Here is an 11,738-nt window from a genome sequence, read left to right as displayed (position 1 = left end):
ACTTGGTTGGTTCCCTCATGAGTGATTTCTAATAGTCTCCAAATTTATTTAGCCGACTTACATTGCCAAACACGATTAAATTCATTTCTATGAATAGCACAATGTAAGATAAAAATGGCTTTGACATTTAATTAAACTTTCTTTCTATCAAGTTTATCCCATTCTTGCTTAGGTTTTGGAACCATCACTCCATTTTCTAATTTTGAAGGAATGTGGGGACCATCTTCAATGACATCCCATAAATCAAGATTAGTAGATTGTAAAAACCAAGTCATTTTAGTTTTCCAATAGGGATAATCGGTTCCCGTAAAGAATGGAGGTCAGGTGGTTGAAAAACTTTCAATGTGAGATGAGCTTGATGGATTAGCAATTACCTCTTAGACAGTTAAGTCTTAAACAAGAGGCCTTACTCTGATACCAATTGTTAGAAAAATTAGGCTAATCCAACCTATAGTAATCACCCTAGAGGGGGGGGGGGGGGAGGGAATAGGGCGATGGTTTCTTTTTGTAAATTAAAACTATGTGAATGTAAGAGACAATTATATGCAAGTATATAATAAACAATATAAAGACAATTGCATATAAATTAAAAGAGTATGGAAAATAGAATGCAAACACAAGATTTTATAGTAGTTCGGCGTAACCCGACTTACATCCACTCTCCTCTAACTTCAATCCCAAGCTTGAGGTTCCACTAATTCAAGGCTTCCAAACCAAGCCTTCAAGCAATACAATTGGATTATGGTTCCGATCCACCCTCTTGGACTTTTGATTCTAAGCACCCTTTACACTTCTCAAGAGATACCCCACTCTTGAACAACCACTCAAGTGATACCCCACACTTGAGAATCTTCCTCTCGAAGATATACAAATAATTGATCTCACAAAATCCTAGTACAAAAACTTTAAGCTCAAATGATACAAGAAAACTAGGATTGCAAGGTGCATTAAAGATATGCAAGTTTTAGAATAATGGTGCACTCAAAAACACTCTTCCAAGGCTCATATATATTCAAGAAAGGTTTGGGAAGGTTAAGCTCATGAAATAATAAAGATTGGAGCCTTTTTATAGAAGAAAAAAGCCAAACTAGCCGTTGGGGGTTCGATCGGTCGAGCTGGAGTTCGATCGGTCAAGCTGGGGGTCGATCGGTTGACTAGCCATTAGCATTTAATGTTTGGCTGGTGACCGTTGGACCTCGACCGGACCTCGACTGAACCCCAATCGGTTGAGGTTCAACCTTGACTGGTTGAACAACCGTTCTGGAAGAAAGAGAGTTTTTTGCACCATCGACCGGTTGAACTGGGGGTCGACTCGGACCTCGACCGGTTGAGTTAGGGGTCAACCCGGACCTTGACCGATTGAGTTGGGGGTCGACTCGGACCTCGACCAGTTGAGTTGTGGGTTGACCCAAACCTACATCGGTTGAGCTAGGAGTCGACCAGTTCCTCATCCGGTTCAACCGGTTGAGTTGTTTTTGGTTCAACAACCAACTTTTTTAACTTAAAACTTTTTAAACAAGTTTGAAAAACATTTGACACAAGGTTTTAGTTGAAAACATGAAATCATCCAATTTTTAAAATATTTAAAACAAAATAACTCTTGGATGGTTTTGGTGCATAAGTAAAGAATGTAATGCATGAAAATCCTAGTGCACCAACAACCTTACAAAGAGATCTTATGAAGCTTGGGTCTTGTAAAACACATCTCTTTGAGGTGGTCTTCTTCTTCATGATTTCTCCTTGACTTGATTTGTCGTTGTGATTGCCACTTTGGAAATCGTCTAGCCTAATCACACTTGAAATATGATAATTAGTTTTAAAACTTGTTTTGTTATCATCAAAATTGTGATTAACCAAACCTTGGTTTCATAATTAGTTTATGACATTTTTTTTCATTATTGTACTTGAATATTGATATTGGTTGCAAATAGATATTTTGATTAATTAGGTTCTTTGTATTTTGGAGAATACCCTATTTATAGGGGAGACTTTGTTGAAATTGTTTAAATTATAATATTAACATTAGTTTATTATGACAATATAGTAATGAAGCATAGAGAGGGTAGATCTGATCTAGATCCATTAGATCACTCTATTTTAGTGCTACAAGACAGACATAGGTCTCAATTAGTGGATTTTGGTCAGGTATATATGTATATATAAATATAAATGTATATAAAAACATAATCATAAACCTTAATTAAGTTCTTATTTAATCGAAATGGTATCTTCTGTAGCTTAATCGAGTATTGACATGTCGACAACGTTTATGGACATTCATGCGAAAGTGGGAGATGGACCCTCGTATTCGGCGATAAGTGATGCAGTCTAGTTTTTATGGTGTATATTGTGTCGGACACATTTCACTAGATTGGCCATTGATCACAAGTCTTGTTGAGCGATGGTGACCTGAGACACACAAATGTCATTTACCTATTGGAGAGATGATTGTTACTTTACATGATGTAGCCATGATTCCAGGATTACGTATTCATGGGCCTCTCATCACTGGCACATGTAACATAGATTGGTCACTACTATGTTCAAAGCTTTTAGGTATGGTCCCACCTCCATCTCATATTAAAGAGTCAACTATATCAGCAGGATGGTTGAGTGAGCAGTTCTCATATCCACCAGCAAGGGTCGATGATGTTATTTTACAGCGTTATGCTCGTGCTTTCATATTAGCACTATTGGATGGAGCATTGTTCGTAGACAAGATTGGCACACATGTACAGTTATGTTACCTTGCACTGTTAAGAGACTTCATTGAGATTTTTCACTATAGTTGGGGCAATGCAATGTTGGCATACCTATATAGAGAGCTATGTCGTGCGAGTTTGGATAGTGTCATAGAGATTTCTGGACCTATCACACTATTACAGGTATTTCGACATAACTATCTATTCTAATTAATTGACTCACATTATTGTTGTAAGTTGTTTAATTTTGATAATTCTATTTGATTTTGTAGTTGTGGTCATGGGAGAGACTTCATGTGGGTCAACCTGATTTTAGTTGTTCTTCGGTGCCTATAGTAGTCCCACATGTACATGATGATGTAGTTGATGGTTTACACGATCATCTATTGCTAGATGAGGCACTCCCAATCGATCCATTGGGCCATAGGTGGAGAGTACCTATGTCTTGGTCTCATAACCCATCACCACATGTGTTGACATTGTATCGAGATCAATTAGATGCCCAAATACATGATCAGGTAAAGTGTTGATGCGTCCACCAATGTGACTAATTAATTTTTTTAAAATTACAGGTATTATGGGAACCATATACAACAGAGTTGATTGCACATCTTTCAGTTATATGTCAGACTGATGAAGAAATTTGGTGAACTATGTCACCTCTAATTTGCTTTGATATTATCGAGTGGCATAGACCAGAGCGAGTTTTACACCAGTTTCGTATGCAATAAGGGATACCTCCACCTTGTTTGATAGATATGGAGCTACATTTAGTGGATAGGTGAGGACGACATCACAATGATTGGGTGACATTCCATGCTCAGTATATTTCTCTTTGGGCTACTCGTTCTGAGTGTATTGCGACAACACCACTTGCTATTACTAGCATGGATTTTTATGATCCATATATGCAATGGTATCGACGTATCATGCGACGCTTGATCGCACTTGTTTTGCATAGAAATCATATGAGGTTCCATAGTACAACTTTTGCCATTGAGTTATTGGTGAGACCATTTGAGATACAAAACCATTTTTTAATGAATGTTAAACTTAAATTATGTGCAAATGCCTTATGTTTCATTTTCTTATATAGATCACTGTCATATTGCAGATGGCTATTTCAAATGATTTAGAGGAAACTCACCAAATTGCTATTGATGTTTTACGTGCTGTAGGAGAGGACCATCGCATACACTTGACACAAGAGCCATCCACATCTTTAGGACCATCTATGAGATCACCATCATTGATTATGCTTATTAGGGTACCACCCATTAGAGGTTGGGGGAGAGGTGGTGGTCGAGCTGGTCAACGACATGTACCTTTGGCATCTACTTTAGTACAACCCTCACAACCACCAGTCACATATACCTTCCTCTATTTCAGCCATATACTTCATTAGAGTCACCACTGATCTCTCTGCCTGATGTATCCATACCAGCCCATTCATCTCAACTTGAGACTACCATACCATCTACCCTTACCCCTATTGAGCCATCTATATCATTAGACTTACCTTTCTTTCCTCATGTTACATCTATACAGACTTCTTCACCTCCATCTCCACCCCAGCCATCTATATCATTGGATGCACCCCCACCTGTTACAGAGTTTATTGCACCCCCACCTATTACAGAGTCTATTGTACCTCCACCTATTACAGAGTCCATTGCACCTCTACCTTTTCTTGAAGGGACAACTCATGCTGCACGAATACATGTACGGGTACCTAGAGGACATCGAGCACCACGCGTACGTCGAGTTCTACCTCCATCAGTCCCATCTAACTCAACAACTCATGTAGATGGCGTGTCATAGTCTATAGAGATGGAGACTTTTCAGATAGCACAGATGGATACCACAAATATGGCCATCTACCATAGATGTTCACAATGAAAGAGAAAGATTCCATCATGTGGGACACATTGAGAGCTTTTTTCATGTTTGTAGAACTATAATACTTTGGTTCATACATTTAAGGTTATATAAAATGTTAATTCAAATTAGTGATGTTATGTTATTCACATGTTTCCTTGATAATTTAAACAAATAAGACTCAAATGCACCCTAAAGTCTAAATGAAATAAATTCTAACTAAACAAATTGTTACAATCATAACCTATTTTTCTTTCATATAATTTAAAAATTATACATTTTAACCAAGACATAAGTTCAAATCATACTTAATAAGGAATAACCTAAAATCATAATCATTGGCATTAATTTTCATATGAAAATATAAAATTTTAAAATAATATAAACAATATGTTTAGTTATTTTAAAATAATTTGAAAAAATAATTTTTTTTAATTCATATGTGATAAAATTCATAAAACAAATAAATATTTTATTTACCATAAATATATAAATTTTTATGGGAATGCATGTAGGCAAAATTATTTTCTCAGAATTTGATGGAAAATATGAAAAAATAAAGATAATATATATATATATGTGTGTGTGTGTGTGTGTGTAATTTTAAAACAGTCGTAAAGAAAAAATTTATTAAGGATAATTTGTAAAAAAAAAACAATTTTAAACTGACAATGGAAAATTGTAAGAAATTTTCCCCACTCTGAAACAAACTTTAAAGAAATTTGATACATCGTTAAGAAATTTTGGTACATCCATAATTTACACTAAAATTAAAAATAAAAAAGCAAAGTTCTGAAATCTAATTTTTTTTTTAGTTGATGTATGGTTACATGAGTTCTCCTTAAAGATATTTGTGAAACCACAGTTAGTAACTGTGGTTTTAAAGACAGATAGTGGTTTTAAAGAAAATTGTAAAACCACAGTCTGTGATTGTGTTTTTTAGGATATTTTAAAACCACAATTATTAACTGTGGTTTTATGGTTATTATGATAAAAAATATTTTAAAAATAATATTAAAATCACAATACCATTAAAACGGGGATGGATTAAAAATAATTTTGAAACCACAGTTACTAACTGTGGTTCTAAGGAAAATTGTAAAACCAGTCTGTGACTGTGGTTTTAAGAATATTTCTGAAACTTTTAAAACTACAGTCACCAACAGTGGTTTTTACACTAAAAAAAAAAATTCATGTGGATGCTTACATGGATACAAAATATTACTTTGACAAATATTTTGAGATGAATACTATTTTTACCATTTTTTTTTCTATCAGTGGATTATTTTGGACTTAAACTCGGTATACTGAAGTAAAGTTGATGGTGGTGGCAAAATGATGGTGGTGATTATGGAAGTTGGTGATGGTATTTGTGAGGATGGTGTTTAGAGATGATGATGGAATTGAAGGGAGGTGGAGATAGTGGTTGGGGTTTGAGGAATGTTTATTATGAAGGCGGTGTATGGTGAAGTGAAGTAGAAGGTTGTGGTGGTGGGGTTGACGATGTTTATTTATAGGGCTTTTTTTTAAAACTTGTATAACTATTTTAAAAAATAATTCTTAAAAAATGGTATTTTAAAAAAAACTCTTAAAGTATGATAGTTATAAAACTATTGATAAATTGCGGTATTTTTTGTCACTTTAAAATGTGTTTCTTGAAGAGACACATTGCATATTTTTCATATCAACGATACATGTTAAAAAAAATTGAATTTACACTAAAGGTGTCTCTTCAAGAGACACTTTTTCATAATTTTTTTTATTAGTCATACACGTTAAAAAAATTGAATTTATACTAAAGAAATATCATTTCCACAATACCATAAAATCAAATTTATACTAAAGGTGTCTCTTAAAGAAACATCTTCCACAATTTTCATATCAGTCACACAGTAAAAAAAAAATTAATTTACATTGAAAGCGTCTTTACAATTCCACAAAATTGAATTTATACTAAATGTGTCTTTTGAAGAACATTTTTCACAATTTTTATATTAGTCACCTATTGAAAAAATTAAATTTATACTAAAAGTGTCTCTTAAAGGAAAACCTTTCAATATAAATTTAATTTTATTGAATTGTGGAAGATGTCTTTTGAAAAAATACTTTTAATATAAATTCAGTTATTTCAATGGATGATTGATACAAGACTTGTTGAAAAGAGACACCTTTAATATAATTTTAATTTTGTGAAATTGTAAAAAGTGCCTCTTAAGGAGATATCTTTAATATAAATTCAATTTTTTTACTATACAACTGATATAAAAATTGTGAAAAGTGTCTCTTTAAAAGACATTTTTAATATAAATTAGATTTTGTAGAATTGTAAACGGTGTCTTTTGAAGAAATACTTTTAATGTAAATTCAAATTTTGTTAACATGTGTTATTAATATAAAAATTATGGAAAGAGACATTTTCAATGTGAATTCAATTTTTTTAAACATGTATTATTGATATAAAAATTATGAAAGATGTATTTTCAAGAGATACTTTTCAAAGTGGTAAAAAAATATTATAAATTTGAAAATATTTTTTAATGTACTGTATTTTTAAAAATTAATTTTAAATTCACGGTACAATTATCAAATCCTTTATTTATGGGCTGAAGGAAGGTGGCGTTTGTAGGATTAAAAGTGGGTTATGGGTTGGCCATCGGACGACTCCGTGAAAACAACCTGACAGTTCTTCTCTCCTCCTTTATTATCTCTACCTTATCATTTCTTTCCTTTTTCCTTCGCCCTTTCTCAACCTCTTGCCAGCCCCTTTCATCTTTTGTACTGAAAAAGAAGTCATAAAACTAAGGAACCTTTCCGACCCTTTTTTTTTCCTTTCACCCTAAAAGGACTCTCTCACATGACGCTTCCCTTGTAAGAAAGAATTTCAACCCACTCTAAAAGAAATCCTCCCCCCTCCTCCCCTTTTGCTTCCTTCCTCTCACCAAACAATATTCTTATTCTCTTCAACAAGCTGCTTCCTTTGTTATCATTTCTTTTCTTTTTCTTTCCTATTAACCCATCAAGTACTCTGCCACACCTGCTACCATTTGACATCTGTCATGCCCACTCATTTCACTTGCTATCCCATATTTTATTTCATTTCTTGCATTTTCGATTTCATTATGATTTTATTTTCATTTGGTTTTGATTTTAATTCCAAAATCCATTTCATTGCATTTGCATTAAATTTCCTTTGATTTGCCATTTTTTTAATTTAATTATTATTGTTATATTGCCATTTAAATGAAAATATAAATAAAGTCAAAAATAAAATTGAAATAAGATTTAAATGTAATATAAATAAAGTAAAAAAATAAAGTGATTTTCATTCTATTCTTTTCCTTTTGTGGTTAGGCTTGTCTGAGACCTATATGAATTAACCTTGTTTGAAGATTAAGAGAAGGATCTTTGGGTGAGTTTTGAAGGGAGAAAAGTGGCATAAAACTTCTAGAAGAATTTACATTAACATACTGACAATTTTTCATAGGATTAATGATTATGAACTTTCTTTACAAATTCTTGAGATTTGTGTTGGTGACAATACTTCTTGATTACCATAGATTTGATTTCAAAATTAAAGGCAGATGAAATATAAAGGACATTGACATTATACTACATGACATTTCACATTTTTACATATTCTTACCAGAATCCTTCTTTCAACCATGCCACCATGTAACCTGACTTGGAGTCCCACGATTTAGGCCACCCCAAGTCCTCGCACTTCAAAATATTCCTTCACATGAAGACATTAGCCACATGATATCATTTGTACTTCATTCTCAGCAAAAACTTACAAGCCAAGTGGTCATTAGAAGCTAAGGCCAGATCTCACTCCATGATGGGGCAGAGCATGGTAGCCGCCCGATCTTTGTCATTGCACTTGATGATCAAGCCCAAGTAGCTCATTGCATCATGAGGGGGGAGGCCCTCAATGAAGAAGCGAAATAGGTGGGAGTGTGTCCCCTGCATTGCATCCCAGCACTGCTCCAACAGCCTCTCGTGTTGTTGCTTGCTCAGCTCTGCCGCCTCCATCAGCGGCAGTAGATCCCTCTCCTCCCCATCGAAGTGCTCCTTGCAGTGCTCCTGCCCACACAAGATTAGAATCCCTTACAAAAATCATCAAATAATCATGTGTCTTGTGCAATACAAAAATTCATTTCCTAAATGTTGTCTTACTTGTGCATTCTAAGCTTCCAAGTTGTGTGCATATTTAACTTTACATTCACACTTCACAAGTCATGAAAGGCGAGTAAGAATATTCTTATCCAAAATCACTTGTGGTGGGTCTAACCTGTAATGATTTGAGGCGAGTGAAAAGGTTGGAGAGGGCCTCTTGGTATGCAGGGGTGCCCGAGTCCAAAACCACAATGGATTTGATGTCTTCTTTGATGCCATTCATGATGGGTAGGTCCCTTGCATGATCATCATTTGCAGCTTTGGATAATCCTGTTTCATGTTTCACATCCTCAACATTCTCTTAATCAGATTTTTAAAGCAAAAAATGCTCTTTCAAGTATTTTGTTGGAGAGAAAACTAGACTTTTTCAATTAATTGAACATTTGAGATCATTTTCCATCTTCACGGCAGATAACTTACACCCTACTTTTCAAAAGCCATGCTGTCTACAAAAATTGTAATACTAGAAACGCTCCTACACAATATTTTGTAATAAAAACAATATTTTTTAATTAACTAATTATGATAACTTGTTAACTACTCTTTCTCTAACAAGAGTCCATCGCCGACCTTACTTTTTGCGGTGACAAGATAGTAGCTGCTGTTCCTGTTTTATAAAGTGTTTTTGGAATTATTACATGAAATTTAAGTAGACATTATGCTTCTCTATAATATCATTCCAATTATAATTTTAAACGTTATTAAAAATAAAGCAAAATATATATTATAAGTTTATATATAACCATAATTTTAAAATAGTAATAAACTGGAAATTTCGGATTTTTTCTGCTATTTTCTAAATTACAATACGGTGGAAGAAGAAGCATTTCGTTACCTCGATCAGCCCTCTCTAAGATGGGGAAGACGATCCTCTCCTCCATCTGAGCGTGCTCCAGCATCAGCTCCAGTAGATGACCATAACTCCTCCCAAACTTCTTCACCTCCATCCGCGGACTCCCCACTGTCGGGTCAACTGCTCCTCTCCCACCACGCGCCGCCAGATCCTCCGCCCACCTCACCATCCTCTCAATGTGCCACGTCATGCTCCGGTGCTGCAGCCTCGTCGCCGTCACTATCAACGGCGTCGTTTCATCGCAGTCACCGCCGCGGCTCATCACCAGCGGGGGCCGAGGGAACCTCGATTCTATGTACCGCATCAGCGTCTCCCTCGATCCCGAAACGGTGTCGGAGCCGCACTGCAGAACCAGCGTATCGGGCCCGAGAATCGGCGTCTCGGCCGACACCATTCGGACGGACACGCATTTGTGGTGCAGGGCGAACCGGATGTAGGAGGTGAGAGGAACCGCTGGAGATCCGTAGAGTATGACGACAGGTGGTGAGTCTTTAACGAATTCGCAGGGCGCGATCTCCGCCGTGGATTTCTTGAGCTTCACGCAACTGTTTCCCATTGTGCAGAGAGATCAAGATCTGAGAAATAGAGAAATATCTCGGGAAACAAACAGGGGGTGAGTGGAAGGGAGTGTTGATTGGAGTGAGTCGTCTTGAAGATTTCCCCTGCTCGCTTTTGAAGAAATGATGGCCCGTTGCTCGGTTCCTGGTACGCTCCTTGGCGTGACGTGTCCGTTGTCTTGTGTGGTGTGGTTTGTTGGAATTAGCCCCGTCATCAAGACAGGTCATCAATTCTTATTTTCCTAAAAAAATAAGATTTATCTTCATGCACTATGCACTAGACACATTTCGAAACGGTACTATCCATTAAACTCAGTTGGAGGGTCCACCACTGAAGTGGCGTCTATATCTGGTTCCAGTGGGGTCTCCGTCTCTTGATGTCCCCAATTCCCAATTTTTAAGATATATTATCATGTGAAAAAGAAATTAACTTGTTGCACTATTTCTACCCACCCAATTGTATGATAAAAAGAGAGAAAATAATGCAAAGCTTTATTATTTAAAAATAATAATAATAAAACTATAACCTTCGCCATTGAAGAGATGATCCTGTTGCTTACATTCAAATAGTAAGTCATAGAAAATGCCAAAATCGTCTTATTTTCTAAAAAGTTTCTAAATTTACCCTAATTACTTATTTTGCATAAACTGATCCTAATTATTATGTTTTGCTTTCAGCTCCTGCATTTATTTCAACACAAATCTTGATTTATTTTATTTTTTGTTTAATAAAATATTATTTTTTTCTCAATTATGAAATAAAATTTTAAAATTTTCAATAAAATGTCATTTTATTTTTAATTGTTAAACAAAATCTCAACTTTATTTTTAATACATATAAGTTTTTGACCAGAATACATGAATAAATTTATAAATATATTGATAGTTAGATTAGTGAAAATTTTGACAAAAAAGTTTTAGTAGAATAATCAAAACTAATAAAAACAACGAGAAAAACTAATAAAAGGTACAATAATACATATTACATGATATAATTTGAAATATTTGATAATAATATTTAATACTTTAATAAAAAATATAATTTTTTTTAGGTTGCACTTAATATTAATCTACATTAAGTATTTAATTTCATATTAATAACTTATATACATCATTTAGTTCCCATCTATTTCATGACACTATTGAATGAAAGAATATCATTTTGATGGAAATATTATATTAGTATCAAAGTATGATAAAAGAAATAATAATAATAAGTATAATTTGCATTATTCAATAACAATATGTAAAATCTAAAAATATATTTGATATTAAAATGATATTTATTACTCTATGATATATGAATAATCATTTTTTTGTTTTAAACTATCATAATATAATTTTTTTATTCAATTCGTTATTTTTGTATTTTCAATAATAAATTAAATAGGATTTGAAAATAAGATAATTAAAATTTCATTTTAACATTTTTATTTTTTAATAAATTCATATATAATTTAGAAACAAATATGATAAATACAATATGTAAGATACAATTTATAATAACAGCATGGTTATTAAAATTAATATTTTAAAAATTGGACCCGAACGGTTCGGTTTGGTTCACTCATT

At 34.0% G+C, this 11,738-nt stretch overlaps 1 protein-coding gene across 1 annotated transcript; it reads right to left on the bottom strand.

Annotated features, from left to right (window-relative positions):
• Positions 1-8,045: 8,045 nt before the first annotated feature.
• Positions 8,046-10,430, bottom strand: LOC100267160 (uncharacterized). Its single transcript, XM_002271299.4, has 3 exons — positions 9,592-10,430; positions 8,872-9,026; positions 8,046-8,663 (listed from the first exon to the last, which is right to left on the bottom strand). Exons 1-3 carry the CDS (start codon positions 10,163-10,165, stop codon positions 8,409-8,411), a joined length of 984 nt encoding a protein of 327 aa, XP_002271335.1. The 5' UTR covers positions 10,166-10,430; the 3' UTR covers positions 8,046-8,408.
• Positions 10,431-11,738: the final 1,308 nt, after the last annotated feature.

The sequence above is a fragment of the Vitis vinifera genome, chromosome 13 (assembly GCF_030704535.1).
Source record: "Vitis vinifera cultivar Pinot Noir 40024 chromosome 13, ASM3070453v1".
Lineage (NCBI taxonomy): Eukaryota > Viridiplantae > Streptophyta > Magnoliopsida > Vitales > Vitaceae > Vitis > Vitis vinifera.
Note: the sequence above shows the minus strand (reverse complement) of the source record. Positions and strands in the feature narration are given on the sequence as shown.